The following is a 22637-nucleotide window of genomic DNA, read 5'->3' as shown; positions in this document are numbered from 1 at the left end:
GATGCAAGGGTAGTGGATTTGGGAGTCAAGGCAGCTGATCACTGGTTGAGTGGAAAATGCAGCTTTTTCTGTATTCCTATGATTTGTTTAGCATTTAAATATGTTCTTTTATTGAGTATGGTACTATCCCTTTCACACTTCCTTTTTAAGCTTACTTGATGATATGTTTAGGTGGTACCTCCTGAAAATTCAGGTATAATATAGCATATTTCACATTAGCAGTTAAAATGCTTGTTTGGTAAAGTCACTAAAAATTATTTCCTTTTTTTCAATTACCTACTAAAAATGAGGACATTCTTTCAAAGTCAGTGAGAGTTCACATGATGAATCATAAAGATCCATTTTGAACCCCCCTTGTACTCTATAACAATAGAAGGGCTACAAACTTCATTTTATTTTCTTCATTACTTATTATGTCCCCTTTAGAACTATTTCTTTATTGTAGTTCATCATGTAAATATTATTTGGACTACTTTTAGAGTACACAGTACTATAAAACTTCAATTACTTACTTTGACAACTGTTATGTTAGTTATTAATATGCAGTTTAAAGCTGAGAGTTCTCCTGCCTGTTTAGTCAGTCTGTGGTTTGGTGGTGTTTGTTAAAAATTATATGACTGTTCATACAGCATAAAAATGAATTTTTAAAATTCCTCTGCTCAGGAGCATTAGGCAGTACAAGCTCCATAGAAGGCTTTTGGTGGCCAGCATTTTTCATAAAATTATTAAAGACTGTTAAAGACGTTCTTGCATCAGCAATGTAGAAAGACATGTGAACAAAGAGGAGCATTGTTTGGGGTGGATATGTCAGATTCTTCAAGCTCTGCTCTCAAAATCACAGAGTAACCACTGGGGTTAGAAAGGGCAACGTGTTTTAAGGCTGGACTCCCTGGAGGAGGAGGTGCCCAAAAGACCATAACCCTTTTCCCAGCCAGAGCACATTCCCCTTCCTTTATTTGCAAGTTTAGAGGTTCCATCATAAACTCTGTGTACTGCAGTAGGACTTTTTGTGTTTGCCCTGGGACAATGTGGCAGTGGTGCTTTAAATGCTGGATGTGGGAGGATGAGGCTTTCCAGAGAAAGTGTGCACACCTTCATGCCTCATACCAGGGGGAATGGCACTACTTCAGGAAAGGTTGTAAAAAGAAGAATAAAGGGTTGTATAAAACAATTTAGTATTTCTGAGGAAGACTCTTTAAAATTTTCCGTAGCTGTGTGGTACATTTTTATTAATAGGCTGTAATGTACCTTTCATCATTATTCAGATGTAAGTGAGGGAGGCTTTTAGAGCACAGCAGTGACATTTCCACAGTCTTGACAACAATTAATGTATTTCCTGGGCTTACCAGGCAATGGTTTCAGCACCATCATACTCTGCAGTTGTCATGCTGTGTTTTTACCTGTCTCTTCACCCATCGTTTCAGCACCTGTCCATCCACTGTTGGAAGGATGTTAAATGCTCTGAGTATGTTCATGCTGGTAAGTTGTTGATATGCTGTGACAATGCCTAATTTAAGGTGCTGCTTTGAGTTTTTCTCTGGAGGGAGCCTGATGTCTCCATTGCCTGTGTAGGTGATCTCCAAATCTTGCCTGTGAAATTCCCTGTCACTTCCTCCATGCTCATGAAGGCACACTGTGTTGGTAGTCTGGGAATTTTTGTTGGCTTGTTTTGCCCTGAATGCAGGAGCCCATGAGTTGATGTGGGTAGAGCCAAAGTCTGCATAGGCAGATCTCTTGCAGGAAGCTGCAGATACCTGTGCCCTCATTTTGCCATTGCAGATTTGCCATCAAAGTGCATGTTGTGTTTCCTTGTCCACACGACTCCTCACATATGCATGGGAGTTTGTAAACAAAACCAGAATTGCTATAATGATTAAAAACCAACAAATTCCTACCATGTGTCCGTGTGTTTGCCCCGACTTCCCATTTGGGCTGGAATTCCTGTCACGAGGTAGTTAATGAGCTTTCCACGTGGCTGTGTTTTATGGATCCAAACATTCTTTGGTCTCTCACCCTAGCTGTGAAAGTAAAGTCTGTGATTGTGCTTGCTAGAACCCCCCTGATTGCTGCGGGAGTTATTGGTGGCCTCTTCATCATCGTCATCATGGGCCTGACCTTCGCTGTGTACGTTCGGCGCAAGAGCATCAAGAAGAAGAGAGCACTGAGAAGGTTCCTGGAGACTGAGGTGAGCCCAGGCTGCTTCTCACAGGCTCTTTGGGGAGATCTGCAGGGCTGTTCTGCTTTTACATTGGACATGCTCGGGTCTTCAGTTTCCAGAGAGGCCTGTAGAAATCCTGTTGCTTATTTGTGCAGACTGAGCTGGTGACGAGAACTAAGTTGTTTCAAGATGCTGGTTTTGTGCTCAAGTACAGCTTCATGGCTTCTGAAGACCAGGAAAAGTTCCACGTGAATACTAGATTCATTTCTCAACTCCCATCCTGCTCTCCACTGAACTCTGTCCCAGTTGATCAGTACATAGATCTTAAATGTTATATGCTTATATATTACAGGGTTTCATTCTGGCCATATTTAGGTTGACTTTTAAGGCTAAAGTAAGTTCCTCAGCAAACTCTGGTACAAACTTCATGCTAAAAGGCAGATGTAACTTAGTGTCGTTCCAAGTGCCTACGATGCCTTTGTAGTCCAGATTTTTGTCAAAGCCTGTAGTAATGATCAGTAATAATAATGTATTTTATCAAGCCAAGATACTTCACAGAGCGTAACCAATTGAAGTTCACAGTTCTGCTGGCAAAAACATGTAGCAGAGCTGTAGCAGAGTGCTTTGACAGCTGCATCCTGCTCTTTGAAGTGTCATTAGTGAAGGGGGCAATCTAGGAAGTATATTTAAATATAGCATTAAATGTATATCTATCAGCTACTGCAATAGTGATTGCCACCATCTCCTCAGTCCTGTACTTGAGACACTTTGCAAATGATGGTATTTTTAAATTAGGGTGGCCCTTTGTAAGATAATAAAGCTTGGAAATGCTGTTAGCTAGTGACTCTTTGATAAGGCATTATTAACAGTGCTGTTTTCTCTTCTGTTCCAAGGGTTCTGCTCCCACTCATCTCCACTGTAGAGCTGGGAGTAAATGATTTATGCATCCCCAGTCTGTTTGCACAAGTATCTTCATGTTTGGCTAGAATTTGTGTTGCTTGTTAAACACTGTTCAGCTGTATAGAAAGCTTAACAATACTCAGTGCCTTCAGATGAATAAATCGTGCCATTGTATCAGCCCATACTTAAGCATAAATTATTTTAAGTAGGTTGTTCTCCTTGCATTGGCTTTGAACTCCAGACTTCATTTTTTATTTGGTCAGATAAAAGCTGTGGCTGGCAATAGTCCTGAGGGACCAGGGCCTCCTACTCAACGTGTAGGGAAGCTGCTGTCTTGGCTGAGAAATTGAAGATTAAATCAGGAGCATCCTGAAATAAACACACAAGCAATTAGCTTTAGTTGAAGTCTCTTTCTAGCTGGAGGCTGTAAGAGGACTTACTCTTTTTGTAGATCATTCTCCATAAAACTCTACAAGCCTGGCTTTAGACCCCCACAACACATCCCCACCTCTCCCTGCCATTTCTGTGTTGGCACAGAACCTCTTTTCATCCTTCACAAACTGCAAATACAGAAGTGTGCTGCCAGCGTGCCTAATTTTCTTTTACAGTAAACCTTTCTTTCGTACATAAATATATGAAAAATATATTTATATTCAGTATAAATACTGAACATATAAAGTGGAAAGGAGAAAAGAGAAATCACTCAAGTGGTTGCTGTTTGGTTTTGTTATGTTTTCTTACCCATTAATTGCCAGATACTGCTATTTTTACCTGAACAAAACTAATTAGTCAACTAATTAAGTAGTTCATGGTACCTGAAGAGCCATAGAATTAGTTCTAAAACTGCAGAGCATGGTGCATTTAGCCTTGTAAACAGGCAGCTCTGAAATGCTGCAGTAGTTTCAAACCAATTTGAGTAGGAGGAGCCCTGAATTATTTTCCTCATCCTGTAAAGGAACAGAATGTTTTTCATGTGTTGTACTGAGTATTGTCCTCTACGTGTACTCTTAATTTATTTTTTAAAGAATTATTGTTTTTCTCTGGCAGACATGGTATGAGATCTAAGAGCATTTTTAACTGAAAATGCCACTGTGGCTCATTTACAAAGTTTCTTGGGACATCTTGAGCAAATTGTTTAATTGCAGTAAATTAGTGGCTGTTATAAATTAGTTGTCTGCTCTAAGGTGTTTTCTCCCTAAAGCTGTCCTCCTGTGTGGTAAAACAGAAGTTATGAAAAACCATCCCTTCCTCAAAACAGAATAAGAATGTGATGAGCCGTTTTGTCCAGACCATTAAAAAGAAATATAGCCAACTTAAAAGACCCTAAAATTGGCAAAAATAGGATGTGGTACACTGATAATAAATGCTATATTTCTGTCATGTAGAAAATATTTATACTGCCTCCATTATCACAAGTCCTTGGATGTGTTACTCTGACACCAGTTCAATTTCCAGTTCATAATTCCATCATGCAGTTTCTGGTGGGAATTATTGCATTTGAGTGAGGACTTGCTTTCTCAGGTCTCTTGGTTTTGTGGTTCGTTGCTCGTTTGCTTTTGAAGATGAAAAGCCCCTCCAAGAATTGGCAGGGCAGTGGTCAAAAGATCTCCACAGCTGCCTTGTTCCAGCATTTCCTTGGGTTGGCTGCTCTCAGTATGAGGTTGTGGTGGGTGTTGATGTTTGGCAGTGTCTGAGGCTGTTGGATTTCCCTTCTCAGCTCGTGGAGCCCCTGACCCCGAGCGGCACGGCGCCCAACCAAGCGCAGCTCCGCATCCTGAAGGAGACAGAGCTGAAGAGAGTCAAGGTCCTGGGCTCGGGAGCCTTTGGAACAGTGTACAAGGTGAGAGTCTTCCCCACATAGCCCTGAGTCCCCACTTGGAGCTCTGGAGCAGCCAGGTTCTGCATTGCAGCAAAGCAACCTGGCTTGTGGGTGGGCTCCTGAGCCCTGGGGGAGAAAGGCTGCTGGAATTGTGTGCAAGGAGCACATCCTCAGGATAAATGGTGACATGCAAATGGGATTTTCTGGTGAGCAAAGGCATGTCAGCCCCAGTCGTTTTATGTGCAAGAGGGCTACACAGGCTGAACTGTTCTGCTGGCAAAGTGCAGCTCCAAGGTTTGCCCTGCTGTTCTTACATAAGAGCAGAACACTTTTGGAAAGATGGATAAACACTGCCTTTCATTTCACAAGTGTCACATGGGTCTTGCAACAGTAAAACAATGCCGTTACCTAAACCATAAACTTGTTTCTTCCGTTTGAATAAAAAAGATGAGTTATGTCAGGGTGCCCTTTAACAACTGGGATGTGAGAGTGGAACCCACAATGGAGAAAGTACTTCGTTAAAGAAGTATTTACTTTTTCAGATCTGTTGCTCATGTCCAGATCTCAGAGGCATGAAGTAGGGCTTAGTGGGTAAGTCAAACCAATTCCCCAAGCCTTTGGGAGCAACCCAAACCTGCCAAATCAAGGTGATAGGTCAGAGCACCTGCATCTGTCCCCAAAGAGGGGAGGAAATGAAGGAAGCACAGACCAGGTCATTATAGCTGCAAGGTCATGGGAGTGGATTTATGAATAAAGAGTTTGAATATACTTAGGTGATAATAAAGCTATAGATGGATGCCATGAGGTTGACAAGAACACAGCAATAGTCAAGAATGATGGAAAAGCAGCCCAAGACACACAGTTTGTGAATTTCAATTTTAATTTTCCTTTTTAGCTACCTAAGTTTTTGATTCTCAGGTTTTAAGTAATTAGACAAAGAGCCCCTAAATGTTTCACTCTAAGTATATTACTCTCAGGGTGTTTTGTTCTTGCATGATATTATGATCTGGTGATAATGAGTTTTAAGAGTTTACAGATAGCTTCAAATTCGAGCATCAGAATCCAGACAGAAAATCCAGATTTTTGTTTAATTATATCCAAATCAGTGTCATAATTTTATCTGAGTCACTAGAAAATGTGCATCATGGCCAAGCTGTTATTGCTCTTTAGAAACCCTGCTGTGGACAAGAAAATCAAGATATGTTCGCCAATATAAAATGTTCACAGCTTACTTTTGATGTAAGAAGTAGTTTTATGGATTTTTTTTTTAAATTTTGTAATGTTATGTATTCTCAGTTATGCATCTCATAACTGATCTTCATAACATGACAGAATGTGTCAAAAAACCCTGTAACTGTGAATCAGGTTTTTCTTATTGTTGTCTTATTAGTTTTCTGTCTCTTTTTTTTTTTTCCTAGGGGATCTGGGTCCCTGAGGGAGAAACAGTCAAGATTCCTGTGGCCATTAAGATCCTTAATGAGACTACTGGTCCAAAAGCCAATGTGGAGTTCATGGATGTAAGTAAGACATAAGCAGTGTCTTTGGATTTTGGCAGGGGTGCTGTCTTTCTGTAGTCCACAGAGGTTATAAAGACAAATTCCTTCCAGTTTTCTTTCCTTATATTTAAATAGGAGAAGGAGGCTTGTACACAGAACCTGGCAGGGCTGGGTTTTCCACTATATGTGCCCCAAGATGCTTGGAATTTTCTAATAAATTGTTTTTCTGTCAGCATAAGACTAAAACTCCTCTTCTCATGGGCCAGATATTGTATCTTTCTATGGCAGAAAAGCCATGAAAGAGAGAGGAGGAGTTGCAGGGGAGCAACTTGTATGCATGCAGGTCTGTATTGGTGTGGAACACACAGGAACAGAAATTCAGCTCAGTTCTCCCCCAATTTGGTGTTCCAAGAGTCTGGGAGCTGGCAGCAGCAGCAAAGCATAGCAGAGAGAGGGGGAAAATTAAAATATGCTGGATTTAAAAGCCCATTTTCTTTACTAGTCTGAAATACCATGGATAAGAGGTCAAGATGGTAATTTCCACGGATGTTCTGTGATCACAGAGGCTTAGCACTCAGTTTTCAGCTCTGTGTCAAGACCAAGGCTTACTGACACCATGGATCTCTAGACCTTATTCAGTGATGATTTTTTGAAAAGTCATAGAAATTTGCACTCTTTTTATAAGTCCCTCTCGTGAACTTGAAAACTGCATATGACTTTTAATCTTGCCAATCTGTGTAGTGTATAGGCCTAATTTGTTAGCATTAATGATACTGTAAGCCACAAGAATGTGCTCCCATTATATAGTCTATTCTTCCACCTAGAAGTGAACAGAAAGGTGCAGTTGTGCATTTATGTGTTCCAGACAGCTGTTTCATGTGTGAGTTCTCAGGCAGTTGAAGGAAGGAGGTGTAGGGGAAAGGATTTCCTGTGCTTTTTACAGAGCACTGCACATTTATGTTGGTTAGGTCATTTCCATCCTTGATGATTTGATCACTCAGTGGTTCTATTGCATTCAGTGATCATTTTGCACAAACAGTGAATTAAAAAGGCAGTTTTGGCACTGTATAAAAGGAATTAATTGCACTAAAGGGATAACAAGTATTAGATATTTTTTGCTTAATGGACAAAGAGTCTTGCTAATAACAGAGGTACCCAGAGAGGAGAGGTGGGATCCAGTGAACTGGATGTCAGGGGTCAGTCAGTGATACAGATTCCAGCCTAAAGGTGAGGGAGTTGTTGTCACTGCATGAAAGTCACTGGAACTGAGCAATTTGTACCAGGTCAGGATCTGACCCCTGATCTGATAGAGAAATAGGAGTAACATCTCCTCCTCTGATACTGATTAACCTTGAAGCAAAGAAAATATAAGGTCCTTGGTAAAAGGCAAAGTTGCTTGTCTGAGTTTTCACAGCTCAGCTTAGGTCAGGTGAGTTCACTGGACCATACTTCTCCCCAGTGTTTGCATCAGAACAGCTGATAAATGGCTCAGAAATGAAGAGGCTTGAGGGAACTCTGGAGATTTTTGACTGTACAGTTACAGGGGGAAAGGTTTCTCTTTAAATTAATAGTTTCTCTGGAGTCTCTGACCCAATAGTAGCAGGATGAGAGCGAAATTAAAGTTGTTTTTAGTTATTGAGGTTAAAAATAACCCTTAGGTTGTTTTTAATCATAATAAAAAAGAATTAGACTTCATCATTAGTTGATACAAGTGGCAATAAGGAGAAATAATATGTTTTCTATCAGTGCTGCTTTTGATATATGTGCAGTGATTTGTAATCTTTTTCCGTACCACATTGATGAAGATGATTAAATTTCATTCTTGGGAAATAATTGCTCATCCAATTATACAGAGGTTCTTGCCATCCTTACCTCTTAAACCAGTTGTTTAGTTCCTGAAACAGTACATTTCCAAAGAGAATAACCTAAGCATTATTTATGGTTTTAATGCAACTACTCCTCCCTGTCCCAAAAAAGACATAGTTTTAAACGTTAAAGAAATTTAAGCCAAAATTTAAATTATGAGGAGATAACTCAAATATCTTTCACTGAAATGTAAGTTAGAGTAAAAAAATTCTTTTTGCTTATTCTCACTTCAAGACTTCAGTCAGAATAGCTATCCTGGTAAAACTGGGTAATGTTTACTGGTCTTATTTTATGAGGAAAAATTCAAATGTACATCTGAAAGCAAAATGCATCAGTTGTACTTCTGTAAAAAGAGTGTTATGAAAAATGGTTGTTGGTTAAAAGCACTTGTGGCAGATTTTTAAAGGTATATAGATGGCTAAATGCCACTGTGAGCATGGTGGGGTTAATTCTTTCTTAAATAAAGGTCTGACAGTGTTGGTAGTGAATGGGAAGAGGAGGTTAGTGGGAAGGTGTAATTATATGAGTCACACCCTTGACTTTCATTTTTTGTCCTTGTCAAGTATGTGGTATGCTTTTGTCAGCAATTACTTCTTCCTGGATTGGGAAAGTCCTTGGACTTGGAAGTATAAGTTAGCATTCCTTTTAGAGAGGCTCTGGAAAATGGAAAGTCTTTGCTGAGCAGCAGTTTGTGTGCAGAGGGAGTACTTGGACATTTCAGTGTCCACAGAAAGGGCTGGGGTAGATGTTAGTGGCACTAGATCTGGTGAAAACTTCTATCTAATGCTGGCAGAATGTGAGTCTAAAAGTGCTCCTCAGCCTCCTGGAATTCTGCTAAACGTTATGCTGAAGGAATAAAGAAAAACTGTTTGGCTCCTGGGCTGTCATTTCATCAGCCTGAAGCCCTGCCAATGGAGCAGTGATGACTGTAATGATAGAATGCCTGATGTCACCCCTGCCTGCTCTGGCCAAGCACCTCCCATCAGGAGATGATGACTTGGCCATCATCCCAAAGCACACCCCTTATTTAAGATTTTTCTTGAGGGAGACACAGCAAAGCCTATTTTCCAGACTGTCTCCACCCAATTCCCGGCCAGCCCTTTCCTTTTGCTCATCCCTAGATCTCATCACTGCAGTAGGTCTGTGCCTGCTACAGCAATACAAGCTGGAATCTGCAAAGTAACCTGTACCAGGGCAGAAGCACACTTCACAGGAGGCTTTCTATGGGTTTATTTTCACCACGCACAGGTTGCTGTTACTGTTCTGTAAAATGTAGGTTTACCCTATTTCCCCACATACTTCTGGGTGTATACTGTGTCTGGAATAATTACGGGTTATCCCAGACTCAATAAGGAAATAAGAAATAAAGGATTTCCCCCCTCAGCATGGTTGTGTGGCTTAAGTGGCAGGGCATAGTTCCTGCTCTGGCAGGTCACACTCCCTTGTCCACAAAAGGGGGCTGGAGGTTGAATTCAGAGTGCTGCTGCTCTGCCTGCAAATATGTCTGGGAGGGAGTTATCACAGGGACATCAGGGGGGAGCTCCATCCTGCTCCTCACCCTAATTCTGGTGACAGAATATATGATGCTCCTGAGCTTTGTGGAGGGAAGAGAATCTTGTAGTGAGGAAAAAAGGCAAATGCGCAGCTAAGAGGTTACTTGATAACACAGTTTCACTTGGGAAAACAATTTCACCTCCTCAGCCTCAATTTGTTTGACTGTTATGATTGTCTGACAAGTCAAGTAGCCATTGGCCTGGTCAGATGGTTTAACATCAAACCAGATACTCAATTGACAATGTAATAAATTGTAAAGACATGCTGTGGTTGGAGAGCATAGCAAACAGCCTCTGAGGCTGAAAACATGTACTTAAAAAGCTTGTCATGGGGAACTGACAGCTGATGAGGGCCTCTCCTCTAAGCTTGATGTTCCCAGGAAGTAATCCTATGAGCTGTACTTGTGGCCAGGATTTTGATCCACTTACAAGTTTAATCTATCCTCTCTGAGTTTAAATGCTTCATTATCTGTTAGAATATAATTAGAGGCTGCAAGCACAAGTCAGCATACACAGAGTTCCTTGGGAGTCCCTGAGCTCATTGAGATGAAGGCAGTTTGACTGATGGTGGTCAGCTGATATTGGGCCAGCAGCTAATAATAGAAAGCACTGCTGCTTAGCTAGGTGAGAAAGTTAACTTGGGAAAAATTAAGCTGAAGGCTTTGGGATTTATGGTTGGAAATAAATTTCCCATTCTCATTTGTTTCCCAGTAAGAGAGCTTCAGAGGCAGTTGGTTTCTTTTATGGTTTTATAATTAAGATCTAGGGGCTTCCTGGCTTGGTCTGTGCTCACTGCAGTTGCTGCTGTCTGCAGTGGCAGCACTTGGAGTGTGGGAGGACATTTGTCAAGCCAAGTGCAGAGGTGGTAAGTGACAGTGACCTCCACCAGACATGTAGCAAGCAAATTAAAGCTGCATGTAGGGGACTGACACCCACATCTTTTATTTATGCCTGGCCTAATGAACTAAGTGAATAAATCACTCAGATGTGCTGCAGAAACAGCTTTCTCTAAATTGTACGCCTGTCTTGCAGTAAAGACAAGCCCTCAGCTTGAGGATATCAATATCAAACTTATCTTCAGAGGATTGAAGACAAAAAAAAAAAAATCACGTAGCTGATAGAGAATTCTTCCTCCTGTTCAGCTAAAACCCCCACAGAGATATGGATAGGCCTAGATGGTTTTTTTTGTCTAGATGGGAGGTACACTGAAGATACAGCTAACTAGTCAGGGGAAGAAGGTGAGAGGAGACACCTTTATTGGTTCCCAATATTGGCTTTAGGCATAGGAAGGTTCTAGGCTGAAGCTTTTTGGTTCTTTGCTCTGCATTCACAGAGCCCTTGAGGCTACAGACACACTCTGTGATACACAATTCCTCAGCTGACAGACCTGCATTTGCACTCTGTCTCCTTGTAAGATCCTGCTTTATGTGACTATTGGGTGACTGGAGAAATATTTTTTAAATATTTTTAATTCCTTTTGCACATCGTGCTCCTGCCCAGCCCAGTGTTTGACCCAGGTCTTCAATAGACCATGTCAGTATTGAGTCCAGACACTCCACATCATGACTGCTTGGCTGCTTGAAAAATACAACAGAGTTAATCCTGAATCTCAGTTGAAAGGGCAGGTTTAGGATCAAATGAGATCCTTTATGGCAGCAGTGAGACGTTTGTCCTTGTCCTCTTTTGCTGTCATTTCTGTACACATCCTCCTTTTCAGCTGGCACAAGGGTTCTGCAAGCACTGCCTGGCTCTGTGCTCCAGCTGCAGCTCCAACAGGTTTTCACTCCATCCTGTCAACTTGCAGGAGGTGGGGGGCAAGGGGTGACAGAATTCCTGATTGTAGGCTTCCTTTTGTGCAGCCTCCCCCTCCTTCCCACTCATGCACACCGTGAGTGTGAGCAGAGACACTTAGCAGGGGGAAGTGTCTGCCTATCAGTCCCAGGCACAGAAGCTCACTGTGATTGCAATTACAATTTCCAACTTGTCCAGAAATGCCAGAAATCCAGCTGTCCTTGAGAATGCTGCATACCATGCACAGGCCCCCAGAGTGCTCAGCCTCTGCAGAAGCTGGAAATCTGATCTCTGATGAAGGTTAGCTGCTTTAGCCATCTGAAGATTAACTGTTTCAAGGCTACATTTCTGTTATTTCCATCTTAAGGGATAATTTTTTCTTTAAATGTTTTCTTCAGTAATTTTCCCTTCCATAGTGTGTCAGGGTAAGATGTGTGTGTATGTGCAGGGGGGGTTAATTTTCCATGTGCAGGAGCATGTGGCTGTGTGGTGAAAGTACATACACAGAAAAGATGAGATACAAGCACAGACAGACAAGCCAGGCTGCTTAGAAACAATTCTGCTGGCGTAACAATCTTAACTGGAGAATGCAGTGAGGGGGAAAAAAAGAAAAAGTGAGATTTCCTACTGCTGGTGATAGGGAAAGTCTGAGCCCTATTGAAGTCCCTGGGAGTTGTGAATTGGCCAGTGAATTCAGCAGGGCCAGGACCTCACCTCTAGAGTAAGCCTTCCAAGAATTCTGCCACAGGTTTAAGGAAGAATCCCATGCTTTAGTGAGGCAGTGACATTACCAGCTACTCCTAAATGAGTCAGGAAGTACATTGAGATGCTTTTTGTTATGGCATTTGCACAACTCCTTATTTCATGTTTGCAGTGCTTTATGATGTGGAAACCCTGCACAGCGTTGGGTAAATCTGTGCATGGGAAGAAGATCAGGTGGGAGTGTTCATTTATTCACAGGGAAATACAGCTGTGGATTAAGTGAAAGTATTGAAGAGTCTAATCAAATCAGTCATTACTTTTGGCTGTTAAGTGTGTATGTGTAAAGGAAACACTTTAAACTGAGATGTTGTATTACTCTCTCTATTTCAATGTCTAGGATACCCCAATAACAGGGTTGATACTTGTCTCCTTGGGGTATACTTTTGAGCTTGGTTACTGAAATATGAAGTGAGTTATTTGCTTCACTGTATATGTAATTGTTCTGAAGGTCAGGATCCCAGAGTTGCCACTGTTTTATCAGGACACAGTAGGAGAGAGGTCTTTTGAAAAAGTGCTTAGAAATTGAACAGGCAAATGATGGGAATATAAAAAAAAAATAAAAAGAAGCAGAGAGGTGGTGCTATGAGCATCACAAGTGGTACACAACAGCTTACTTAAGGGACTTAATCAGGAGCTCATGGGATTTGTATTTCCACAATGAGTTTTCTGTTGCACTCAATACCATGGGGGGCTCGTTCTTGGCATTGTGCTCTGTTTCCATCCTTTACCATGGGTTAGATCTGGGCCTGGATCAGAATGCTCTCCTCCAGCTTCTTATCTTCCCTGGGCTAATGTGCAGGGATATTCCTCTCAGTGACACACTGCAGCTTTCTGGGGCTTTGGCATTTCACTGGCACAGAAATCCACTTTAAATGACCTAGGAACTGACAAGTGATGTTATTTTGAGCTGCCCCTCAGAGGTGCAGCATCTTTGATCCCAGTAAGGTGATCACACCATGGTGGTGTTAGGTCTTTTAAAGACACAGAAATGTGAAGGCATGCAACAAGGAATGGATGGATTAATTATATGTAACCATACTTCTGCTTTGTAAAAGCAATGTCAAATAGTAATTGTGTTTGTTAGAAAAGCTGATGGTGGATACTTTTTCCTGCTTTTTATTAAATATCAGCCTCTTGACTGCTGATATTGGCAGTAAGATGCAAAATAGGCACTGGCAGACAAAAGCCTCCACAGTGTGGATGGGGTTACTGCTTTGTAATCAGGCTGCAAATAGACCTGGCTTCAGGTCTGAAAGTCAAGCTTTTCATGGCACATGCACACAGCTGCTCTGGATATGTCTCTAGCACTAACTTGGACATAGTGGTAGTGCCTGGAGCTTCCAGGTTTCCTGACAGCTCACAGAGTCACAGAATGAGCTGGGCTGGAAAAGACCTTTGAGATCATCAAGTCCAACCTATGAATTAACCCCGTCTTATCAACTACACCATGGCACTGAGTGCCATGTCCAGTCTTTTTTTAAACACCTCCAGGGACAGTGACTGCAGCACCTCCCTGGGCAGCCCATTCCAGTGCCCAATCTCTCTTTCTGTGAATTTTTTCCTGATGTCCAGCCTAAACTTCCTTTGGCACAGCCTGAGACTGTGTCCTGTCATTCAGTCAGTGGTGCCTGGAGAAGAGACCAACCCCACCTGAGCACAGGCACCTTTCAGGGAGCTGGAGAGAGTGATGAGGTCACCCCTGAGTCTCCTTTTCTCCAGGCTGAACAACCCCAGCTCCCTCAGCTGCTCCTCACAGGGTTTGTGTTCCAAGCCCCTCACCGGCCTCGTTGCCTCCTCTGGATGTGCCCAAGTGTCTCAATGTCCTCCCTAAACTGAGGGGACAGGACTGCACACAGCACTCAGGGTGTGACCCCCACCAGTGCACAGCACAGGGGAGGAATGACCTCCCTGCTCCTGCTGGCCACACCATCCCTGATCCAGGCAGGGGCCATTGGCCTTCCTGGCCACCAGGGCACAGTGCTGGCTCTTGTCCAGTCATGGCTGACCAGTACCCCCAGGTCCCTTCCTGCCTGGGCACTGTGCACCACTCTGTCCCCAGCCTGTAACGCTGCAGGGCTTATGGAGGCCAAAACGCAGGACTCGGAACTTGGACTTATTAAACTTCATCCCTCTGGACTCTGCCCATCCATCCAACCATTCCAGGTCTCTCTGCAGAGCCCTCCTACCTTCCAACAGATTGACACACGCTCCCAGCTTAGTGCTGTCTGCAAATTTACTGATGGTGGACTCAGTATCCTCATCTATGTCATCAATAACAATATTGAACAGGACTGGCCCCAGCACAGACCCCTGGGGAACACCATTAGTTCTTCCTGTGCCTGAAGTTCCCCTGGAAGTATCACTTAGAAAAGAGCCTTTTTCACTTTTCCCCCCAGGCAGCTGCAAAGCTGTTGAAAATCAGATTCACCTCGGTTGGCCTTGTCAAAGCTTGCTGTCGGAAATGCTAGGAAAAAATGCTTGGGTTTTGATTTGTGGAGTCCTAGTAGCTGGATAGTTCCTTTGGAAATGCAGGATCTGTGATAACAAGCCATCTTATGAACATAATTAATGATCTTGAGATTGTGGTAATTCACAAGAGGATGGAAGAATGGCATAAATTATTATTTCACCCTCTTTGTAGGATCTTCAAATTAGATCACTTATAAAGTAGGCATTCCCTCCTGCAGTACTGCAAGTTTGAATGCTGTTTGTCTACAACATTCTGCTTGGCTTCTGTCATTCCGAGAGATTTTTTCCTTTTTGAGATCATCCACAGGTGATCCAATACAGTTGTATTTATGGATTTGACTGAGGTGTTTGTATTAGTAGCAGGCAGCCACTCTAGAAACATGTTTGGTTTGGGAGTTGTTTGGCTTGCCCTGCCAGATGCCAGGACCTGAGCACGGCCATACACAAAAGATCTGATGTTGTACTTGTTCTGGGGTTTATTGCAGATGCCAACATTTTATCAACATGAAAAAAAAGATATTATTATTATTATTATTATTATTATTATTATTATTATTATTATTATTATTATTATTATTATTATGTTACATATGTCTGGTTTTATTACCCTGACAGTAGGGTGCCTAAATCCTGTGGAAGTCTAGGGGGAAATTCAGCTGAATTTATTGCCAATGAAAATAAATACTTTTAAACTGACCAGGTGTTAGCAACCCCAACCACACCCACACCTACATGAGGCGTGGGCAGCCCCTCTCCTGTCCCCACCCTGCCCTTTGAGGGCCATGGGTTTTTTAAAGAATCTTTTTGAAGAGGCTTTAATCTTTTCTTCAGGAGAGGAGCAGGTCGGCAGGATGGTGAAAGAAAGTAGGGAAGAAAAGGTGTGAGGCAGAGCTGTAGACACTTAGGAGGAAACACGGGGAGCATGAGGCAGCTTTTTGAAGACATCATGGCTCAGTGATGCCAGCTTGGTCAGGAGAATAAAGATCTAACAGTGAACCAGACAGTCCAATGAAACTTCCCATGTTCAAATACCATCCCTTTGCAGTACCCAGGTCCTGGGTGTGAGGTTCTTGTGCAGCTGAATACAGATGAGGGAAAGAGGGAGATGAGTCTGATTTGAATTCTCCGTTGTGAGAAATTAAATACCAGGCAAAATGTATCTTTGATTAAAACAATTCTTAATGTTGATTATACACTTGATGAAATTAGGTGTTAATCTGATGCTATCCCTTTAAATTGATATGAGTGTGTGATTATAAAGCCAAGCTTTTCAGTGGTACTAGAAAAATATCAAAGCAGTGCCTGAAAACTTTTCAGAAAGGATTGAGAACTTGATAGATTATTTTTTTTTTTTTTTCATTCTCGAGACCTTACCATCACTCATCCTAAATCAAAGCAATAACTCCCTCCTTTGGAAAGGTACGTGCAGCCAAGGCTGACAATACATATAAGCTGGTCAGTGATAATGTCTATTTACTCTCCTGTTTGGGCACCACTGAAAGGATGGCTTTGTTAGACTGCACGGTTACAACCTCAGATATTTTTGCTAGTTGCATCAAAATAGTAAGAAACAAATCACTTTGGACAGACTGCTCTGAAATAATGATGTGTGTCACAGGCTGTAAGTAAAACATTTGTCTCAATAACATGGTATTTTTACTATTAAACACCTACTCCTGACATCCAAGGGGGAATCCCCAGAATGAAGCCCACTGTTACTTGTGCTGATAACTTTGAATGGGATCAATTCTGCTTGCTGAGGTCCTTGCCTATTATGCATAGAAGTGAACTGAAAATGGGCTTGATTCTGCTTTTTCATCATCGTGATCGTTTTTTCAGGGCAAGATTCACAGAAATGCTGCTGGGGGCTGTCCCAGATCAGATATTTGATGGAAAATCTACCCTTGTTTTGTTGTGCCTGTTGCTTTAGAACTGAAGTTCCTCCTCTGCTAACTCAGGCTCTGATGAATTGGGAGACTTAATTGGCACAAAGCAGGGAGAAGGAACAAGCATGCGGTGTGGGGGTTCCACAAAATTTATCTCTTACTCTTTCAAGCATTTCAGCACTAATTCTCAGCACCTGAGCCCTGTTGAAGTCAGCATGGTGGCCCATGCCCTCAGTGATTGCAGGACAGGGATCAGAGTGCTGCTTTTTTTTTTTTTTTTACCCTAATTTAGTTTATGTTGCTCCAAAATACACAGAAATTTACAGCTTCTGTAAGTGCATGGAGGTGTGGTATTCCTGCATGAATAAGACCTACTGTTTCTCTGAGGTGGGCAGGAAGGTTTGACCCAGCAGTCTGCAAATCTGACCTTCAAGAGGGAGAGCTTTTACATCTCTGATTCGTGCTAGTTTCGAGTGTTTGGAGGAAAGTGGGGCATCTCTCTGATGCATTTGAATCACATGGGGCAGTGGCTGGCTTTTGAATTCAGTGTCAACAACGCAGGCGGTGCCTGTGAGGAGTCAGTCAGACTGGCACACTCTGTGCTGAGCAAGTGCTGTGACAGGCAGGACAGTCTCAGAGGGTTTGCCTGCTCTGAGAGATGCAGCACATTTAAGGACACATCACGCCTCCAGAAAAGGCTCTCAGCAGGGAGAGAGCAGCCACAGACCAGCTCTGATGATCAGCAGTGGAGAGCACAGTGTTCCAGAGTTGTGCCATGCCTGGCTCCTCAGCAGGCTGCAGGACACTGACCTGCAGGACATCTCCTGATGGCACTGGCTGGAAAGAAGTCAAGTGAGTGGCACTTGTCTGATGCTGTTTCCATCACATTTGTGCATGATCAGACCACAGGGTGTGGTCCCTTGAAGCGTAATTTTATTTTTATTGTGTTTTTTATTCTCTAGTTTTAATCCTAGAGTAGTGGCACACCTGAGAGATGGATTTCCAGATCTTTCTGAGCTGCTAACTTAGTCTCACCATTTAATGGTGCAGCACACTTGTACTCCACTCTAAGCATGCAGTGACTATCCAACGAACCTCTGCTTAATGTCCTCATTGAAAACTGAACTCAGAAAAGCTCAAACCTCTTAGATCCAAAAGATAGGATGTCCAAAACCTCCCCTTCAAAACCTGTAGCCTCCTTAACCCTAAGAGTTTGTCCTGGCTCTGAGGAAATCCATGCAAACAAGACTCATAGTGTGACCTTCTCTGTTTGGATACATAGAGAGGTTCCTTAATGAGGCTTCCTGAAGCAAAACAGGCACAGAGGGAGTTTCGAGGGGATGGTGGTTAGTGCAAAACTCTGACTAACAGCTTGTTAAACCCCTTAGTGACAGGGCTTTTGGACCTCAAGTTATTTCCTGCTGTGCCAACCAAATTCAGCATTTCCCCATAGGAAAAAGCAGTTGGCTGGGTGAGTGTGAATGCAGGATCTTGACCTGGATGTGCACTGCTGCACGTCCATGCAACAGCCTCTGATGAACCTGTACTTCTGCAGGCATTCACCTTAATTTATGCTTGCAGCATGGATGTGGATTTATAGAAAGATTATTAATTTTGTTTTTAATACCTCTGTTCACTTGGTCCTGAGACCTGCTTCCCTGGAGAGAAGTTGAGAGAATGTTGTGCACAGCCTAGGAGTGGCCACTGTGTCCCAGGAGGGTGCAGTCACCTTTTTCCTCAGGAATACTGGCACAAGCCAGGCTTGGGTGCATAAATCACAGGAGCTGAGTTTAATGGAGCAATAATAGAACCACGTTGAGAAGGGACAGAAGAGAGGAATGATTAATGTGACATGATTTCTCTATACACAATAGCATGTCTGAGAGGGGTAGGACTGAGCTGATCAGGGAAGGCTCAGGTGAAGTCACCTGTGGCAAAGCTGGGGGGACACAACCATGCCTTGCCAAGCTGCCTGCAGGTTTAGCTGCCTTCTGAAAAATTGCTTGAAGTACAGCAGTGCTGGAAAGCCACGAAAGCAACATCCTGCATAGGCAGTACAGAGGAAATACAGTGATGGGTGTCACTGTCATACCACCAGTGTGGGCATGTGTGTAAAATGTATATTTGTGCTGTCTTCTAGCTAAAGTAGTTCTGCAGCCTGCACAGGCTGAGTCAGCTACCACCTAAACAATTTGTAAGATCTAGCAGCCAAACAAAAGGCTTTGAAATATATTAAGTGCTGGACTGTGGATCTGCCCTGCAGCAGGGCAGACATGCAACCCAGACAGGTGTTTGCCCCAGCCACTAGAAGAATTGTAAAATTAATGTAAAAAGCAGTGGGTTCACTGTAGTATCTCTGCTGTTAGCTCAGCTGGGCTTTCAGAAAAAATGCACAGTGCAATATGAAGTCAGCTTTTAAGTACATTTATTTACTTGACAATTAATCTGAGCTGTTCTTTCCTGGCATCTTTTGTTTTGCTTTGTTTGAGGGCATTTTATGGCAAGAATATTTGGAAGCAGAACATTAGGAGAATAGATTTTTCAGACTTGTGCTTGCTTAACTCTTTATCAGGTGAATGTCCTCATCTGAGTCAAGGGGAGCAGTAACATTTACTCTGGGCTTGCCAAATTGGGGAAGCAGATCTGTGATACTTCCTCTGAACAGGGTGTGTGTGTGTGTGAGGAGCACAGGGAGAGGACAGTGGCTGCCTGTGGGTGAGTGTCCCCCTGTGCTCTGTGTATTGCTCATGAAAGGAGTGGTGCCCTGAGCCACTCTGGGTGGAAATAAATTTTCAACGTGGACCTAAGCACGGCAAAGTGTGGCATTTTCTTACTGCTAGTGGCACATGCACTTTGCTGAGTCCACTGGGTTACAAGCTACCCATGGTCAGAGAAACAAAACCAGTGTCAAAGGCTGTTCTTCAGGAAACACCATGCTGACTAATATTTATGTTCTGTTTGCAGCTGTAATTGTTAGCAAGGGGGAGGTTAAGTAACATCCTGTAAGGTGTGCTGGAGGTGTAATCAGAGCACTCTTTCTTCTCGCAGTCTTAAGAACTGGGGCTTTTCACCCATCCTGGAAGGCTGAAGTGAAAATTGTGCTTTAGCTGGTTTTGAGTTACTTCTTAGAAATAGCAGCCAAATTAAAGATATTTCAAACACGACTGCAGAGTATGGATAGATCAGGAAGATATTTTAGGTGAGATTTCCAAATTGCAGTTGCACCTCCTCAGACCCCTTTTGACATAGCTCTGCTGACAGGAACCAGTAATAGGTGATTGCTCACTGCAAACTGAACCTTCTTTGGGCTGCTGTTTTGTTATTAGTGCACAGAGCAGCCACACAGATAAGTGTGAACCATTAAAATAACATTTATGTCATTGTTTAATGTTACTGCTTAATACAGTCTTGTGTGTATAAATCACAGGAGTTGAGCTTAATGGAGCAATAATGTAACCACATCGAGAAGGTTTGTACCCTTTTGGTACCTCAGTTTCTTCTCCACTGAATTAGAATTTCAAACTCATTCCTTTAATTGTGCCAACTGAGTGTAGAGACAAGAGCTGCAGACACACAGCTACCAGAAGGTCCAGCAAATTGCAGAGGCTGGTTTTGAAAGATGCCAGTGCCACCAGTCAAGTTGGTGAGTTTAGGTGCCTCACCTGCTCAAAATGTTTCAGACAATTGTATTAGGAAGCAGGCTGCTGAGTGTCAAAGTGCCACGAAGGTTGCAGCTCTAGGGTCTTTCATGTCCAAACAGGTTGGAAACTGGAGACTTGCATTCTTTATTTGCTGAACAGATTTTTAAAATGCTGCTAAGTCATAATGTTTCTGTTGTTGTTTGTCTGTTTTGTCTAATTAGGCTCTAGCAGAACAATTGCAATCTCTTTTACTTTGTGTTTGTGCTGTGCTGGATACACATAGCCCTGATTTTAGTTCTTATGTAGATGGAAGTTCAATAAAAATAACAATAGTTTTCCTAATGAGGATAACTATGGGAAGCCAGGATTCATGCTAAATTAGTATCTATTAGTGGCTTAGATCTATAATGAAGATTTCCTTGCTCTGTGTGTGTGTCTTAATTCATTATGGAGAAGTCCATAATATTTTATAAACAAACATTTTTACTTTTTTTCCCTGAAACTCTTGCCCAAAACTATTGGAGAAACATATGCTTTTCTGAAACATCAGAACAAGAAAAATAGCACAGCTTGCTTTATTATTGTACAGAAGTTTTTCTTTGGACATAGATAGACTTGGCAACGGAAAGTAGCTGGAGACTAATGGAAAACTAAAGCTTCAAATCTTTCTGTGGGGGCTCTTGGAAGAAAAAAAAACAAAACAAAACCAACAGCAAAAAATACTTGTCTCTGTTTTAATCAGTCTGGATTATAAAGGAAAGTACTCCAGCTCCAAGTTCATGGGGAGCCTCTTACCTTTACTCAGAGTGGGCAGCAAGTGCTATCCCTGTATGCATCTGCAGGAGAAAAATGAATGGAAAAATTGAAAAAATGAGGCAGAGTAACTTTGTGCTCTGGAAACTGGATAATTCACCTGTCTACAGGTAATTATTCTGGTGGCCTTTAGGGACATTTTCAAGTCACTGCAGAAGAAAGGCTAAAATTGTTTCATGGAGTCCTCATACTTAAAAGAGTTAAGTGAGTGGGAACTGTATTAATTTGAATGTGAGCAAGACTATTTACATTCAGATCCCTTTTCTAATTTGTTGCATCGGAATCTTTCTCAGATCTGCTCCTCCATTAATTATCCCATCAAATAGCCCCTATTTATTAATTTATTTATTTCTTCACATACATTGAGGAAGAAAAGGGAAGGAGTCACTTCCCCCAGTGAGGACCATCTGCTCTTTTCTTATTGGGAGGGAAAAAACCCTACAATTAGTGTCTTGTTCATCTTTTTGTTTTACTGAAAAAAAATGAGGGGTAAAGAAAGTAAAAGAACTATTATGCAAATATCTGCAATTTGGTTTCAAATATTCTTTGTACTATGATGAGCAATTTCCTTTAATACAAACTCAGCCTACTTGCCAAAAACCTTTTTTGTTTTCTTTTGCCTTAATATAGGGAAGGGAAAAATCCCCCAACTTCTATGTTCCTCTGGTGGCAAATTTGTCTCATCCTTTCTCTTTTTCTCTTTTTCTCTTTTTCTCTTTCTTTCTTTCTTTTTTCTTTTTTTCTTTTTTCTTTTTTTCTTTCTTTCTTTTTTCTTTTTCTTTCTTTCTTTTTTTCTCTTTCTTTTTTCTTTTTTCTTTCTTTCTTTTTCTTTCTTTCTTTTTCTTTCTTTCTTTTGTCTTTCTTTTTTCTTTCTTTTTCTTTCTTTTTTTCTCTTTCTTTTTTCTTTTTTCTTTCTTTCTTTCTTTTGTCTTTCTTTCTTTCTTTTTTCTTTCTTTCTTTTTTCTTTCTTTCTTTCTTTCTTTGGCATTATTACAGCTATTATTCTGTAAGTTGTCAGATGTCATATTGGGTTTTTGGTTTTTTTTTGAGGAAAAAAAAAAAAGAAGACAGCCAAAATAGCCTTACAAAGCCACAATTTCATCTCACTTTTCATTGTTCCATTGCCATGATGAAGTGGTCTTGAAATGGAGGACTCAGTGAATGAGAGAGAAGAGCTTTCTCCTTGCTACATTTGAATGCCAGTTGCTTGTGGTGGCAGGATTACCTCTTAGAACAGGTATTAGGGTTTATATGAGGAGCTCCTGTGCTGCTGGTCAGGGTTGGGAACTTTAGGGTCAAATAGCACAGCAAAGATTAAACCTTCTGGTGCTTGGTCCTGGACCAGCTTGGTAGCTGAAAACTCCTCATGGTCTGGAAAAGGAAAATAAAGTATTTTCTGTGTGAAAAGCTAAAGTGCAGAAAAACCAAAATGAACTCATCCAAGATCTGTTGGGAGAGGTCATGGAAGCATCAGATGCTGAGC

At 41.9% G+C, this 22637-nt stretch overlaps 1 protein-coding gene across 2 annotated transcripts in view; it reads left to right on the top strand.

The window, feature by feature from the left end:
• Window positions 1-22637, top strand: part of ERBB4 (erb-b2 receptor tyrosine kinase 4) — a 552024-nt gene that overhangs the window by 447758 nt on the left and 81629 nt on the right. For both annotated transcript variants that reach the window (XM_062506761.1, XM_062506760.1), the window contains exons 17-19: window positions 2053-2185; window positions 4776-4898; window positions 6296-6394. In XM_062506761.1, coding sequence (XP_062362745.1) covers window positions 2053-2185; window positions 4776-4898; window positions 6296-6394 — 355 coding nt within the window. The remainder of the gene's footprint in view (window positions 1-2052; window positions 2186-4775; window positions 4899-6295; window positions 6395-22637) is intronic.

The sequence above is a fragment of the Cinclus cinclus genome, chromosome 21 (genome assembly GCF_963662255.1).
Source record: "Cinclus cinclus chromosome 21, bCinCin1.1, whole genome shotgun sequence".
Classification (NCBI taxonomy): Eukaryota; Metazoa; Chordata; class Aves; order Passeriformes; family Cinclidae; genus Cinclus; species Cinclus cinclus.
Note: the sequence above shows the minus strand (reverse complement) of the source record. Positions and strands in the feature narration are given on the sequence as shown.